At 41.7% G+C, this 17,380-nt stretch overlaps 1 protein-coding gene across 1 annotated transcript in view; it reads left to right on the top strand.

The window, feature by feature from the left end:
* DDX10 (DEAD-box helicase 10) overlaps nucleotides 1–17,380 on the top strand; it is a 232,441-nt gene that overhangs the window by 151,162 nt on the left and 63,899 nt on the right. Inside the window, exon 16 of the mRNA XM_060234843.1 lies at nucleotides 16,815–16,871. Within this exon, the coding sequence (XP_060090826.1) occupies nucleotides 16,815–16,871 (57 nt within the window). The remainder of the gene's footprint in view (nucleotides 1–16,814; nucleotides 16,872–17,380) is intronic.

Genomic DNA, 17,380 nt, shown 5'->3' with positions numbered 1-17,380 from the left:
ATCCTATTTAAAGACCTCTGCTCAGGATATGGACCCTACCCCTCTGATGGTGTCAGGACATATTGTGTGGGGATATGTAGCTTAAAAAAAAATATCAGTATTTTTGCAATCTAGATATCAGGAAGCAAAAAAATGACAGTATTCCCAGTTCCAAATATTGATTTGGTATTTGGATATCTCCTCCCTCCCCCCCTCCCAGTATTCTGATATTATTAGGCTCCATTATTCCCTATGGGGAATCTATCCAGAGGGCTGTAGGGGCTCTTTTGGTTTAAAAGAGAAAAGAAAAAAAGATAATGGCACCCATGCTCACTCTTGTTCCAATGCGCCCCATATTAAACTTGTTTCCAGGTTCCTTTTTTGGATTTTATGTTGCAACATGAGCTTCTTCCATCAAATCAGGCATGTCAGTCTTGGCTACATTTATATTTTATTTTCTCTTTTCTTTTTATTTACCTCTTTCAGTTCTATATCTCCTCCCTTTTTCTTTTGGCCCAGGTGCTCCCACTATGGAGCACATGGTCATTTACTCCCTAGTTTGTACTTATTGTCGTATGGTATCTTAGTTTCGCCATTGGTTCTTTCATAGGCTATTGCATCACTACCTATGTTAATACTATTCTCATTTTCACCCAAGGTTACCTAATTTGCAAGTTTGATCAATTGTTTTATGTAAAATTGCTCTTCTTATTTTGTCATATTGCATATTTTACTTCTCAGTTTGTTATTTATTTTTTATTCTATTGTTATGATGCTTTTTGATTAAATAAAGTATTTTTTTAAATTAAAAAAAAAGATAACGGCACAAAAATTACTCTGCCGCTGCTGGTGCCTGTCCACAAAAGAACCCAACGTTTCAAGTAGAGTTGGTCAAAGGGTCCAGTAGTTCTGTGGGTTCCTAAACAAGATACCTTCAGCCATCTCCACAGTTTCCAACGGAGGAAAAGTTTGTGATTTCTCCAGGGCACAAGGCAGATGTCAAGCACACCTGAGGTTACAGCCACTGGTCAAATGCTTCCCTTGTAACAGAAATTATAAATCAAACAAAACTAATGCAAATGAGGGAATCCCAGCAGATTTAGTTTAAGCAATGGGGATCACTTTTGCAAAGCCAACAGAACCAGTAGCCATCCATGGAAGCCCAACAGAATCACAAGCCAAGATGGCAGTACAAGCGCAACAAAATGAGTGTCAAACTGGAGAATGCCAGCTGGACAAATTTACACAATTATGTGGGGGGGGGGGACTTTTGCTAGCCCGATGGAACCAATGGTAGGCCATGAAAGCCTAATCTTGCTGTACTGGAACCAATGGCAGTCCATGAAAGCCTAATCTTGCTGTACTGGATTTATTTTTTTTAAAATAATGACTTTCTATTCTGAAAGCTGGCTAAGTTTTTGGAAACTGAGTTGGAGGTGGATTTGAACACTTTTTTTCTTTAAAGTCTTAATAACTTTTTTTAAAGCTTCCTAACTGACCTACAAGCAGAGCGTAATTCTTTTTCAAAAATTAAACAGCTCCCTTCTGGACAATGGAACTCTGAAAGGACAGACAAAAACATTCCTTTTCTGAAACCGTCTAGCTTCAATTGTTTTGAAGCCCAGAATGGACATTAATACATTTTTTTACAGTTAATCCATGCTACAGTTGTTGTTTGAAAAACAACTTGGCTTCTTCCTACCACTAGCCCAATAAGGGAGGAACTAGTTCTATGCTGAGACTTATGCTGTGCTTTTTATGAGACAAATTCTGGCCTGCCTGCATTGGCTGCTTGTATGCTTCTGGTCCATGGTTTGGAGTGCCTCTCCTGTTGGAGAGTCTCTCCCAGCCTCAATTTGCCTGGACATTGCGCTTAACCTCTGGGGCTTTCCTCTGGGTGCCAACTTCTTGAGAGGCTTGGAGAGTGGCAACTAGGGGAGGGCCTTTTCAGTGGTAGCCCCCCTGCCTATGGAACAACTTCCTGGCTGGGGCCTGCCTGGCACTAGACTTGCTATCTTTCAGGTGCCAGATCAAGACAGCCCTCTTCACAGAGGCCATCGAAGATGAAAACTATACAAGATTGGAATAGTAAGAGGAAAAAACAAACTAGTTTTTAACAGAAACAAGCAAAACCCCCTCGCTGGCCAAAATATAAGTTTAAACCTGCAAGTGCAATACAACAGCAAAAAAAAAAAAAAAAAGCAAAGACACTTCAAGAAAGGGAAATGGGACAGGGAGAGAAGGCAATGAGAGTTTGGAACAAGCAAGAGTGAATGTAAAACTTGCAGCAGCACTTTCTTATTCATTCTTCTGGGAGATTGATTTTTTTTTTTTCAACCAGAAGGCAAAACTTAGTCAGGTTTTTGTTCATCCTGTTTTCTTTTTTTTCTTTTTCTTCCTTAAATTAGTTTTATTGAACAAAACAAAACCAACATATAAAAAAAACACACAGACATCCTATAATTATACAATCAGAAAGTCGAAATAGATACATGCAAACATGAAAGACAATAACCCCCATCACCCACCACCCTGAGCTGGAGGGGCCTGTACATCGCTCCACAACATATTCCTCATATCCAATCCCTTTCTATTTAACCATGAGTATAGTGGGTCCCATGTTTTTTTACAAATCTGTAAATCTCCCTCTCTTAATCTTGTTGTTAAAACGTCCAATTCGGCAGCTTCTAGAAGCTTAAATAGAAATTCATTCTTGTCTGGTATTTTGGGGGATTTCCAATACTTGGCGTATAACTTCCTGGCCGCCGTTATAACATGTAATAGCAATTTTTTGGATGGTTTCGATATTTTCTCTTTCACTACACTTAACAGGTAGAGCTCAGGGGTGTGAGCAAATCTTAATTTAAGAATTTTCTGGCACCAGTCATGGATTAGAGCCCAACATTTTTTCGCATATTTACATTGCCACCAGATGTGAAAGAGGGTACCCTTTATTCTGCTACATTTCCAACATTAAATTAATTAAATTAAAAATTCATCCTGTTTTCAAAGTAAAGAGAAGTCTCCTACTTTGGCCAGGATGCTTTGTAGCCCCCAGATAAGTTTGTCTCTGCTTTTCTAACCCATTCATTTTGAATTACAATACTCAAACATCCCCATTTCTCCCTTCTAAAGTATTTCCTTCTTCCTGTATCCACCATCCCCTCAAGCTTCTTGAAGAACTAGCCCTGTCTTTAAGTTTATAAAGCAACTTCTGTTTAGGGGCACAATTGTTATACAGGAAACTGCAAGCCGGTGTAATTTCTCCTGCCCGGTTTCTCCACCCCTGCTTCTTTCCCCATTTCCAATGCCTTTTCTGGTCAGGTCAAATCAACCCCCCCCCTCCTCCTATGCGGTTCTGGTTCTAGGAGTGCAGAAAGCCAGGCTAGAGCTCCAGCCCTTTTCACTCCAGACAAAAGGGGGGGGGCCCATACCAGATGCACATGACCAGAGGGGGGGATGGTCAGTTAAAAACCTGTTAGGAGTCCTGTATAGCCTTGATGCCCTCTGCTTGGTGCTAGTTGTCCTGGGCAAAACACAGTGCCTTGGGAGCTAATCCTCAGGAGTGCAGCAAGGCTTACTTATGAACAGATGAACCAAGGATTGGTCTGCAAGTGCCCATTCTCTCCTCCTATTCTTTTTCTTCTTCCTGCCCCCAAGGTGCATGTGGGCTCAAGCTCTCCGCACGAGGAGAGAGGATGGCAATGATAAGATGACTCCCTTCCACTGTGTTGAATTATATAACACCTTTCAGTTAAGTTTTCCTCCAACACAGAAAGACTTCCATCAACAAAGAGAATTCTTTTTCTCCATCAGAGGAGGCTTTTCTCCATCAGAAAAAAAAGTCATTCTCCATTGGGGGAAGTCTTTCTCCCTCAAAGGAAGACTCAGCAGAAGATAGCCATAGAATCCAACTAAGACAGAGGAATATTTAAACAGATTAGGGAGACGAAGGAGCATAGGACATTGAACAGGACATATAGCAACCTGTTCAACATGCGTTCTATGACAAATGAACAGATTTAGACAACTCACTTTATGATGCCAGTGAAAGAAACAAAATTCAAAAGTTCCACTGTGAAGACAGAAGAGAGCAGAAAAATTGAATTTGCATGTAAATCTGAAGTCTGATTGTTTAACCTTGAAAGAGGAAGAGTTAATAGTCTTGACTGAAGTACTTAGAATTATTAAGAGCATAATAAAACACAAATCGATCTTGCTTTCTGTACTTTTGTAGTGTTTGAGCAAGAGCTTGCTGGAAGTTAATTGCAAGTACCTTCTATCAAAGGAAAAATGAAACTTTCCCCCAATAAGACACTTATCTGCAGGGGTATAACTTCCATACAATTGAGACTTCATAAAATACTTTCAGCTCTGCTTCCTTGCAATGAGAAGGGTTTAAATAATGAATGTTCAAAACCAGGGGTTTTTTCCCTAGAAAATGAGGTGCCAGAACTCACAAGAGGGAAATGAATGAGAGAAACACATGGGTATGCCCCTCACGAACTTTTAAACAGTTTTTGAAAAATTTTGTTTCTACAGCAAGGTTCTGGAACTCCATTCCACCACGTTCTTGCAAGAAAAAAAGAGTCCTGCTCAAAACATTTCAAAGTACTTCACTTTTATTACTCCTTACACCCTTGTAGAGTAGGTCAGAATTATTTTTTTCACATTACAAAAAGATGGCTTTCCTAGAGCCACCTATATAGAACATGGTAGAGATAAGATTTTAGATGAGATGGGGACTTCCTGCTTCATAGTTCCAGTTAGCTGCTGAACAGTGTTCAGGTTCTGATTGCGCCAAGATATTAGCTAACTCTTGGTAAATGTTGAAGTTTTTTTTTAATTAATCTCAATTTAATTGCATACCCAAATCAATCAAATGCTTAATAAAGCAGCAAGGGCAAATTCCTAAATACTTGAAAATCACAACTTTTAAGTAGGTATTTTAAGAGACCACTTTTTGGGTGAACCAGTTTATACAATCAGCTTTGTAATGAACATGATAATCTTCAGAATTTTGATCGATTATTTGAGCAGAATAGAAAAACAAAAGACTTGCAATGCCCTTTTTATCATGACCAACAAAGAGATCACAAAACAACATGGAAGCTTATGAGTTCTCCAGAACTCTCAATCATATCATATATTTTATTTATACGACACTAAGCCAACCATAAAAGCCTAATAATTAAAACAAATTTCCTTCCAAAGTTTTACAAGGGAGATATCAGCGAGTCCCTTTAGCCGACAGACTTTGCTCCTGTGGAGCAAATACCCCTGACTCAACCCAGCATATATTGCTTGATTGTTCTTTATACCATAACCTCCGTAAAGATTTATTTGGCAAGCTTTCTTTTTCTCCAGTTTTGTCTATTCTGCCACCCTGTTATTATTTATTGAGTGATACTGAGGGGGTGGTTAGTGAGGCTGTGGCAAAATTTCTGGCTGACATCCTTAAATTTAATTCTGACCATGTTTGAATGCATCTGTAAGCTCGGTTTTATCTTGATTTTATCTCCAATGTTTAAATTTTTATATTCTGTGTATTTTTATCTGAATCTATTATGCCATTAAAGGTTTGGTATGGTAATTAAAACAAATTTAAACATTAAATGGCAAAATTATCCATTATTAATATAGGGTAAATAAAGTGAATAAAAGTACCAATAAAATCAGAGATGTGTACATTTCTAATACAAAGACAAGCATTACAGAACTTAGCTACCTGTTTTGTAATATTCTGATGAGCATCTGAGAGGAGATAGATTACCTGAGCAGACTCAGTTAGCCCTGTCTTAGCCTTAACTCAAGGTGAAATATATTTAACGCAGGCTGAACTATACCAAGGACATCTTAGAAGCACATGTTCAATTGTTTCTGTTTCTCGCAACTTGCACTGGCAGAGTCTCTTGAGCAGATGGAATTTTCTTATACCTTCTTTCAAGGACAGCAGAAGGAAGGGTTGAATATCTTGCCAGGGAGGAAGCCTTTCTCATCTTGTAATCCTCTAAGTTAGTAAGATAAGGGAGAGGAGCAAAACGATACCTAATTGAATCAATCACAATAAAATCCGGGCATCTTGAGAGATTGAGCAAGAGCTTGCTGGGAGTTAATTGCAAGTGCCTTCTATCAAGGGAAAAATGAAACTTTCCCCCAATAAGACACTTATCTGCAGGGGTGTAACTTCCATACAATTGAGACCATTATCCTTTGTAGTAAAACTTTTTTGGCCTGATCTCTGTTAAGGGACAGAATGAATTGAGGGGAGGAGCCAAATAAATTTAGTTTATTAATAATCATTTTTAACCAGCTAGATTGAAAATTATCTAATAGCAGCAAGTGTGCTAAATTTTGAGGTTGAAAATTGACATTGAGCCATTTATTAAGTGAGGACAAAGTTACCTTGGCTTCAGTGGACATCAGGCCTGTCTCCAGCCTGACCTTAGCATTTGAGACACATCTTGGTATCTGAAGTGCTGCCCTTAAAATTTTTGATTGAATACGTTCAAGTGGGCAGAAACAATAAAATGGTTATGTGTTGAACTCGTAATCAAAAAGTATACCTATCCAACTATATTTTGAAGGAGAATTGCAAAGTACAGGAATATTAAAATTGCCTTCAACAGTGACTTTGCCTCTTTCATTTGTTTAAGACTCTGTGCAAACCTGGAACCCTTGACAACTATGTCAACCACTGTGGCCTCCAAAACAGCAAGGGTCCTGTGCAGTATTGATTCCCACTGTGCTCTGCCAATATGTAGTCAGTGACCTCATGTATCTGGATTTCCTACCACAGTTGTGAAAATACTAGAAAAATTACCATTCTGTATTAGGCACAGGGGAGGGAAGGCAGCACAGATCGCAAAAGCTGGTGAGTAGGACTTGAATGGGAGACCACCAAGGAAGACTCTGGGGAGGAAGGCCCTGGAAAATCACCATCTGCTTCTCACTTGTCTTTAACAACCCCTTGCTGGGGTTGCCATAAGTCAGTTGCAGCTTGGTGGCACTTGCATATACAGTATGTATTAGGCACAGAGCCAGGAGACTACGTTAGCACAAGTTATCCTGCATTTGGGAGGGTGCCAGTTGTCAAGAAAATACATATGTAATTTTTCAGGGGTGAGTGAAGGATGTCCCTTATTTTGACCCAGGGGAAAAATCTGCCTCAGGTGACAAGAGTTTGGAGCATGCTTGATGTAATGTAGGACTGTTTCCATTTGGAAATATTTCCAAATGGAAATAGTCCTACATTACATCAAGCATGTAACAAGCCTGTGAAATTTCAGTGAAACAAAAATAAGTGAAGATAACAAAGACTGCAATTCCAAGAACACTTTCTTGGGAATGATGGATGGATGGATGGATGGATGGATGGATGGATGGATGGATGGATAAGCCCAGTAGAATAAAATGGAATGTAGGATTGCTTCCCAAATGGTAAGTTCTTGCATTTTGACAAATCTTGCTTTATTTAATCCGTACAGAATGATTAGAACACAGCTTTCTGGCTGTTTATTGAATATTACAGAAAGCATAATGGCCTCCTCCACCATTGTCAAGATGTCCTCTTTCCGAACAATGCAGGAGAAGATGCAGTTTCTTTCTCCTCATGCTCATATTCATAATCTTGTCTTATAATACCATCACTTACTTATTTGGGGTATTTTCTTTTGTTGCTGGTGAATTTTTTTTTTGACAGTGCCCCAGATGTGACATGTTGGCAGGCATATTAAAATACTTAGGAGGTACAGTATGTCTTCAGAGTATTGACTGTCAAGAGTCTGGAGGATTGCCTGAATCCCACTTGCCTGTACAGTTTTGACATTATGATAAATGTCTCAACTGACTGAAGTCTCTTTGTGAGTAAATGTAATACTTTTTGTTTCGGAGGAGACTCCGTGCCTTTCCCCCACACTATTTTCTGTTTTTTTAATGACAAGAAAATTAAAGTAGTACTGTTTTCTCTTTCTGTTTCACATGGACTTGTGTAAGATATCTCCCCCTTCTCCAAATGGCAAGCTAACAAATTTCCAGGCTGTCTAATTTGCAGGTACAGTCTGACAAATATCCTCAGGCAAATAGTAAGGTCATGTATTAATTATGATTAGAAAATTACATTTTCCTCCCCTTCAAAGAGGGGAAAAATTTACTAGGTACACACGAAAGAAAATTGCAGTGGATGGGTGATTATTTTTGAGAAATCTGCTGCTGTGCTGCCAATTTGGTCCAAGGTTACAACTTATTTCATTATATGTAGAAGTGTTCCAGTCAGTTCCAGTTGATACAGGATCCTTGAGGTGATATTTAAAGGTTAGTCTTGAAGATGCCACTGCTGAAATATTTGTTCCAAGACTAGCTGAGTCCAGACCCGGCGCTGAGGTTTCCAGCGCCTCAGGCCGAAATTTGCCCCTTGCCCGCCCCTGTCCTCCTTCCGTGTGGGCTGCAAGCCAGCGCCATGCTCCCCCCCACCCACTGTCATTGCTGCCACCATTGCCTCCCTCCTGGCATGATCCCCTCACTGCCGCCCTCCCTCCCTCCCTTTGCGCCACGCTTCGCTCCCCCCCTCCAAGCCTAAGCTGGTCCTTACCAGCTGCTTCCATGCATGCGGCTTCTAAGCCTTTGAAGAGCCCGCGGCAGGAGGATTCGCTCTCCCTCCTTCCTGGATCCGGAAGTGAGGGGGAGCAAACTCTTCTATCGCGGGCCCTTCAAAGGCTTAAAAGCCGCATGCATGGAAACAGCTGGTAAGGACCAGCCTAGGCTCGGGGGGGGGGGCGGAGCATGGCGTGAAGGGAGGGGAGGCGGCAGCGGGGGAGGGAGGCGATCGTGCCGGGAGGGAGGGAAGCAAGCAACGGCTTCAGCAATGACAGCGGGGGGAGTGGAGCACGGCACTGGCTTCCAGCGCCATGAAGGGAGGGGGGAGGGTGGTGTCAGGGGGGGAGGCGATCATGGCAGGGGGAGGCACCCCTGCGAGTCAGCACCCTAGGCCGTCGCCTAGTTTGCCGACTCCCACATGCCGGCCCTGGCTGACTCTTGAGAGCAGAATGTTTGCAAGGTCACCTGGAATGTTTCACAAAACGGAGGATGGGAATATTCCACTCTGTCTACTCTCCTAAGGAACCATGTTTGTGCTGCCATGGTCTCCACCTCTGGGGATTCCAGTACCCATGTATGCCAGTTTGAATAACTGGGATTCAGGCTTTGCCCAAATACGTACTGTTACGATTGCCTTGTCAGGGATTGTAGGCTTGAACCAAGAACCATGAAGTGTGAGGCTAGAATTTAGCCTAATGGGACTCCTGGGCCTTGCAGTTTTGATAGGCAACATTACCCCTTGGACTATGCTGTTCAACGGAATGAAACCTCCTGCCTGCTGTGCTCAGGACTATCTCCAGCTCCTGTAGTTGTCTAGCTTACCTCAGCTCATCCTAGCTCCAGTCTGGCTCTTACAGTGGGCATCATTGTGGCCATTTTCTTGGGCTGTATTCAGATGTCACTGAACTGCAGTTTACATTAAATTCCAGTCCTCATGACATCTGAAATTCAGGAATCGAACAGAAGCCTAGCTTCTGTTCGATTCCTGAATTTCAGATGTCATGAAACGTCTGGAAGAAACGACTGGAAGAAAAACTTTCTCCAGTAGAACATGGCACTTGAGCCCGAAAGATTCTACAAACCCTAATGAAGCTAGGCTTGCTTTGTAAGCGCTGTTCCAGGGCCTGAAGTCCTGGCTGCAGAGTAGTTCAAAAAACAAAAAAACAAAACTGTTGCTTTTAATACAGTCAGTGCTCACTGGCAGCATACAAACTGGTATTTCTGACAAGACTCTGGTTAATTTGCTCTATTACAGTGTTTCCCATTTGCAGGGTCATGACCCAGTACCGGGCCACGGAAGCCTCACTACCGGGTCACAAGAAAAGCCAAAGCTAGCCCTGCCCCCAGCAAAGCTAGCCCTGCCCCCAGCAAAGCATGACCTCTGCTCTGCTTCCTTCCTTCCCCCATCTCTCTGTTGTACAGAGAAAAGCTAGCCTTGAAGACTGACACAAGCTGCAAAGCCTGAGCTCCGTTTGGCTTCCTTCCTTCCCCTGTCTCTCTGTTGTGCAGAGAAAAGTTAGCCTTGAAGACTGACACAGGCTGCAAAGTCTGAGCTCTGTTTGGCTTCCTTCCTTCCCCCATCTCTGGGCTGCCTCTCCTTCCTTCTCCCCCCCTCCCAGTGTTTGAGAGAAAAGCTGGCATCCACTGACACTTTAGACCCATGAAGTGTTCTTCAAGGTATGAGCTTTCCAGACCTTGAGATTTGTTCTTTTGGGGAGATTTCCCCGAGAGGCCTGGGCGGCAAAGAAGGGTGTGTGTGGTTTTTTTCAGCCAGAAGGGGTGGGGAGTGGGCATTCCAGTAGCTATTTTTTTTTTTTACCAAATGACCCCTGGGCGGAATTGTTGCTGGCTGAGGTCATCTGATGGTGAGGAAGGCTTTTTTTCCCCTTGCCCCTCCCCGCTCCTTCTTTCCATGCAAGTGATGCTTTGTCTGTATTCTTGGTGCTGGGAGGGAGGGAAGCAACAGTGGGAGGGGTTCTAGTGTACTGGCCCCACTGGTGGACGTTCTAGAAGTGACATCACAGGAAAAGGTGGAGTTTTGGTTCAGTGTGCCCCAGAAGTGACATCACTTGGCCCTTGACACCACAGGAAATGACATAATTCCTGTCTCCCGGCTCCACCCCCAAAGTCTCCTGGCTCCACCCCCAAATTTTAGTGGGTCATGAAGGAGAAGTGTAAAAATAGCTGGGCCATGGGAAAGAAAAGTTTGGGAAACCCTGCTCTGTTACATATTAAACAAAGCTTGTCAGAGCTTGGAAGCTAAGCAGGGTCTGTACTTGGATGGAAGACCACCCAGGAAAACTGGTGCAGAGGGAGACAGTGGCTATCCACCTCTGCTCATCTTTTGCTTTGAAAACCCCTTCACGTGGAAATTCATGGAGTAACTGAGTCAGTTGCAACTTGAAGGCAACTTTTACTATTTATGTTTTAAACTAACATTCTAAATCATATCTGGATCCCACCTTTGTCTTCATGTAATTCTGTGTAGTCATTCTTTGGAAGTGTTATTGAGCGATCAGCTGATGTCTGAAAAGTTGCTTATAAAACATATCATTTACTTGGTGACACCATCACAGAGTTACCACATACACATAAATATAAAAAATAGCAAGTTATTTACATATATAGGAGGAAGTGCCGTTGCTCAGTGGTTTGCTTGTTCAGTATGTGGTATTGCCTGTTTAAAAGATCCAGTTATAGGTGATGTGAACGACCTTGGAGAATTCCTGAACTTGGTAGATCAATGGTGTGTAACTCACTATAAGGCAATGTCATGTGCTCATGTAGGGAAAGCAGAAGATGTTAGCAGCTTGAGTAGCATTAGAGCTAGGGAAATTATATATAGTGCTAGGAAAATGTTCAATAACCTGTACATATATCCTGTGATATACCTTGATTCCCAGTTAGAAAGGGAGACTATAAATACAGTAAGTAAGTAAATAAATGTGATTTCAACCATGAAGTTTTCCCCTGTAAACAACAGAGCAAAAAGCTGCATTCGTACTGTGAATATTAACATGCAGCCTCCAAGAAGTGTTGCCCTTTGGGCCACTTAACACTGGCTTACAAAAAAAATCTGGAGATTTGAGTGATATCAAGCTCAGTCTGGAGATAGAAGCATTGAGTTCAAATAAGAACTACCTACTAGGCTAAATTAAAAAGTCATTTATTATATTTTTTATACTGCCCCCTTCCTCCCATGAATTCAAGGCATTGTAAAGAGGTCCACCTATATATTTTTTTCACTGCTACTCCTTGATGCAGGTTAGGTTTGAAGAGTGATTAGCTCAAAGTCACCCAGTGAGTTTCCTGGCAAAGTGGGCATTTCTGACTGTCTTTCTCCAGACCTGGTCTCATACTTTAATCGCGACCCAACCCTAGCTATTCTAGGGTTGCCAGCTCCAGGTAGGGAGATATCTGGAGATTTTGAAGGTGGAGCATAAGCAGGGTAAGGTTTGGGTAGGAGAGGGGGGGATGTGAGGTATAATGCCATAGAGTCCACCTTCCAGTGTGGCCATTTTCTCCAAGTGAACTGATGTCTCTTGCCTGGAGATCAGTTGTAATCCCAGGAGATCTCCAGCCACCATCTGGAGGTTGGCAACCCTATTTGTTGACCCCCCCTGTGCCATGTTTCTGGCTTAGTGAAGCTCCAGCTTCAACTGGGAGATTTTTTTGAGTCCCCCGCACCCTCCACCAGCTTCTTTAAAGTCTGCTTTTGGTGTATTTTATGAATGCCTTTCTGGCTTGGGAATCTAGATAAAACAGTCAGATCATTTTCTGTTTCAAAGTATAGGGATTTTTTTTTATTCCTTTTGTCCAGCAAGTGTATCTCAGTCATATAAGCAGTGGCTGGGTTGACAGTGCATGTCCTCACATAAACCTTTCTCTGAAATTGCTTCAAAAAGCCTTCTGTTCTCTTTCAACAGACATCTAACACAGTTTCTGACAAGCCTGTACTGTCCCTTTGTGTTTTCAGTCTTCTTATTTTTAAAAGAATTATTCCATATATTATGTTGCCATTTGCACTTCCCTCTAATACATTATGCTGCTTTCACATACATTGCTTCTGTGAAATGTGATTGCACACTCTCTTCCCCCCCGCCCCGCTGCCTCTCTGTCTTTCACTGTCAATTCACAGCCTACTTGTGATAACCCCAGAGGATTTTCATCGCAAGATGCAGACAGAGGTGGGTGGACATTGCCTGCCTCTGCACAGCAACCCTGGATTGCCTTCATGATCTCCCATCCAGTTACTGACCAAGGCCAACCCTGCTAAGCTTCTGAGATGAGACCGGGCTATCCTGAGCTATCTAGATCACAGCAAATATTGTATAGCTATGCATTAAACTTCCCTGGGTAAAATCTGCCAGGTGCAGCTGCTTTGAAACTTCCGCTCAGTTCTGTGGGGCTTGCACAGGCCCTGTTAAAATGAATGGCGCTTGGCTTGCAGGTGGACAGCCTAGCCGCTGGACTGCTCCCTGCCTTTTCCATTTGGTTCAATTATACTTGATTGATGTGATGAGGGAGACAAACGAGTGCTGCCAGAATAGCACAGGGTGGCAAAATAACCCTGTGCTTAGTGAAATCTTTACTCTATTGCATTTTTCATGTTGTCTGCTTTCAGATCTGTTTTCATTCACTTCTAGTTTGTCTACTTGTCTGGGTCCCCTCCCCCTTCCTCCCAGGTCGCTGTTAATGTGTCTCTAATCCCCCCCTTCTTGTTCCAAAGGTGGCATTTGAAAGGGAGCAGGTAGTTTTTCAGAGGAATGGGCAAGTGACACGGGTTGACAGGCTATAGCAAAGTCGGTCAGAACAAAGTAGTTGGGAAATTGGATTGGAGCAGATAGAAAATTAAGTATTGCCTTGGAGGGGCAAGGTGAAATGCACCAGAATTGAACAAACCACAGTTGTGTTGCTTGGGAGCAAAAAATTACCTATTCCGTGGAGTACTTTGTTGGAGAGATGGTGGGGGAAAGAGCAGGCTGCTAGGTCCTGTCTGCTTCATCTGCAATTGAAGTTATTCTGGTTTTCTTTTCCTTTTCCATCCTGTGGAGCTGAAGCAAACAAACATCATGGAACAATGACATACGTCTGTATGTGTGTGCATTTGTGTGCTTCAGCTGGCAAGCATGTGTTTGGAAATCTCGATTGCTTTTTCTGCTATGCAATGCTCTGGGGGAACAGGAAATTTCAGAGGAGAAGGGTCAGGGAGCATGCTTATCCTTTCCTTTGCAAACCCCATCCCCTCCAATGCCCTGCTGCTAGGAACACATTGACCCAATGAGAAGAGGTTTTAGGAGACTTCCAGGATTAGGGAAATGGCAAGCTGACCTGTCTCTTTAACGGGGACAGACTGAAGCCTCTGTTCGGGGTAGGAAAAGGCTCTTTCTGGCCTTCTACCTACATCTCTCAGCTAGAGATTTGTCCAAGATACGCACAAGAACTCAGAGGGGGTTTACCTTGGCTGATAGAGAGCTCCGTTGGGAGCTCTTTTGAGGCTTTGAGGGGCCCCTGGAGAAGAGTGGCGTTTTCATCATCTACAGAGGCTTTCAGAGACGTTCAATTGGCATAAGCTTGGCAAGATCCTAATCTTCTTTGGGACTGGTGAACATCTGATAGTTGGAGAGATTGATGTTAAGCTGGATATCAGCGGAGAGGTATCGATTACAATCTTTCGCTCCAGAACTTTTAAAAAGCAAATAAAATAATTTTGGAAGGTGGGAAGGAGTGATTTAGAGAGAGGGGAAGAAGAAGAAAAGAAAGATTGAATTTTGGACTTTGTTAAAAGAAGGATATTGCTAAAAACTGGGAAAGAAGTTATTGTTTGGATTACTTGCGGTCACTGAAGAATGTATCATCGTCACAGCTTTGAATTTCCTACAAGCTAAACAGGAAGTACGTCAAAGATTGTGAGATTTGGATATTATTGAGAACGGGACTTAGTGCCTAGCAAAGTCGGAAGTAATAAGGGAAGAGAGACTAACAAAGATTGCGAGATTTGGATACCATTGAAAACATGATTTCATTCCTAGCAAAGAAGGAAGTAATAAGAGAACAGAGACAAACAAGAAGAAGGCCTACACTAGGATTTTTTACTATAGAGAAATTGCGTTCGCCATTTTGAAAAAAAATAAAACTTTTAAAATTAATATTTGAGCCTAGGAATTCAAAGAACAGCGAAATTAGGCGCATTTAAAAGGGCAAGTATTAAGCTATTGAATCTGATATTTGGATTTTGATTTTAAGACACGTAAATTTTCTTGGGTTATTTTAATGTCAGAATCAAAAGCAACACGTGCAAGAGCTCTTTCCTTGGAAAAAATGCAAGACCAACTAGAAGCAATGGAAGCTAGGATAATGAAAGGAGTTTAAAAGATGTTAATGGCTTGTAAAAAAGAACTTAAAAAAGACATTCGAGACCTTAAAAAGGAAATGGAAGACTTTAAAAATGAGGTGGTGGTGGTTAAGGAAAAAGTCTAGGCTGTAGAGGAGAAAGTTAAAGTGCATGCTTCTACCTTGTTAAAGCTGCAAGAGAAGGTGACAATCCATGACTGCAGACTGATGGAAACCCAAATTCGTCTGAGAGGAGTACCTGAGGAGGAAGGAACTGACTTAAAGGGATATATTGTGAAAATAATTGCTGACTTCTTGGAGGAAGATCCTGAAGGGACTAGAAATATGTATGACTTTATGTATAGAGTCAACTCATCACATGCCAAGAACAAAAAACTCCCAAGAGATGTAGTCATAAGATTTATGACAAAAGAAATGGTAGGAAAAATCTTGAACCAAAGTTTTCAAAAGAGAAGAGGTTTTAGGAGAAAAAGCACAGGACAGGAGAAAGTGAAGCGTCCACCCTCTGGTTCTCTGCTGAACTTCGTTGGTCAGACAAAGTAGTAAACCATCTTGGCTCTTTTTATCAAAATGGACAGGATATGAATATTTTAAAAGACATAAACATAAAGGATCCAGTGTTGCTGCTTTCTCAGCGATATCTTCCATGGATAACTTTGCACACATTGGCTCATCGCTTGGCCATCTGCCCTCAGTGAAATGGTCATGAAAGATCAAAATAGGACAAGCAGAGTTTGGGTTACAAAAAGGGGAATTAGGATTGAATATGGGCCCTGTTTTAAAAAAAAAATGAAATTATATCGACTACTTTGTTCTGGTTGTTTTGTGTTGCTGTCTTGCTCTACTCAGATATATAAGATTGCTTGGGGGTTATGGAAGCTTGTGGGTGATTTGGTGCTTGATAATGTAGAATAGATACAGTATATAGGGAAGGTGAGATGTTGTTGAGTAGGTAAAAAATACTAAGGACAATGAAATGCTTTGCTAGGAGCAGCTTAATGGTAATTGAGCATTATTGGGTCTACATTTTGGGGGAAAGCAAGATGGAAAATGCCTAGAAGTCATCTGGGCTAAATTAATCAAAATATTATCACTCTGCCTCGTATAGTGTACAAAGAGATTTTACAATACCATGGCAACGTTTCCGCCAAGCTGGCATTTTAAAGCGTAATGGTATAATGACTTCAGCATGATACACTTGTTGACATTAAAGAATTAATTTTCATATGGCCAGGAGATCCTAAGATTGTCTGGCAGTTAAAATTTATAGCTTTTTTTTTTTTTTAGTATCGTGCACCCCTAGGTGGGCAGCGAGACTTGTTTCAGAGGTGGTTTGCCATATGTTTCAGAGGTGGTTTGCCATTTTCTGCCTCTGTGTCACATTCATGGAATTCCTTGGAGGCTGCTCTTCAAAATACTAGCCCAGGCTGACTCTACTTAGCTTCTGAGATCTGATGAGGTCAGGCTAGCCTGGGCTATCCAGGTTAGGGGAGCATGAAAGAGACTTAAAGCGATTCTATATTACATCCTACTTCTGGGAAAAGGGCCAGATAGACATTCAAATAAATGAATAAAATAAAAAGATAACTTGCTATTTGCTTAATGGGTCCTTTGGTGCAATGGAGGAGAAATGGTGTACTGGCCTCTGACAAGAGCAGAGGGCTAGAAAGAGAATTGCCTTGGCAGGCCAAATAGATGCAGTTACAGAATCTCAGTGGAAAAGATAAACCTTGTTAAAATGAAGGCAAAATTAGGGCTTTCTTCAGTCATGCATGTATTATCTTACACTTGAATGCAAATGGTAAGTGGTAAGCAGATACTCTTTGTTTAAAAATACCCTTATTTTTTAAAATTTGGCCTTAATTGGTTTGATTTTTCACTTACAGGAAAGAAGGTTAAAAGAAAAGGCAGCAAGAAGGGAAGCCAGGAAGAGAAATACAAAGGTAAGACTGATTTAGCTTGTCCCCTGAAATTATGCTTTTTGTTTGGGAAAAAAATGAAACTTACAAAACCACTTGTGATGGCTTTTTCTTTCAGTGTATTACTACTGTTCTTACCATTGCCTCTACTGTTCTTCATTTCCTGATTATATAGAATAAAGCAAAGAGAGACAGTTCTTGGAGTAAAGCCTAACAGTGCCATCCAAAGCAGAATTGCAGCTTTCTAGTGACTTCAGAGGATTCAGAAGGATGTAGTTCTGCTTAGGACTGCACTATAAATAAGCCAGAACAGATACTGAAATCATAGTTTAAAAAGCAAAATATTGGCTCTGTGTTGTGTGGCAGTGACATGGAAAAACTCAAAATGTAATGGGCCAGTGTAGGTCCAATGCTTCCAGTGTCCTAATTGGTTAGATCAGGCCACAACATTTCACACTTCCTCCTCTTTCCTCTTTGCTTTGAATTCCTCCCTCCCTTTTCAGCGAAGTCTTAGCCATGGGTTTAGTGTTATG

Source organism: Heteronotia binoei, chromosome 3, assembly GCF_032191835.1.
Source record: "Heteronotia binoei isolate CCM8104 ecotype False Entrance Well chromosome 3, APGP_CSIRO_Hbin_v1, whole genome shotgun sequence".
NCBI classification, from domain to species: domain Eukaryota; kingdom Metazoa; phylum Chordata; class Lepidosauria; order Squamata; family Gekkonidae; genus Heteronotia; species Heteronotia binoei.
The sequence above is the reverse complement of the archived record's forward strand: the minus strand, read 5'-3'. Positions and strand labels throughout refer to the sequence as shown.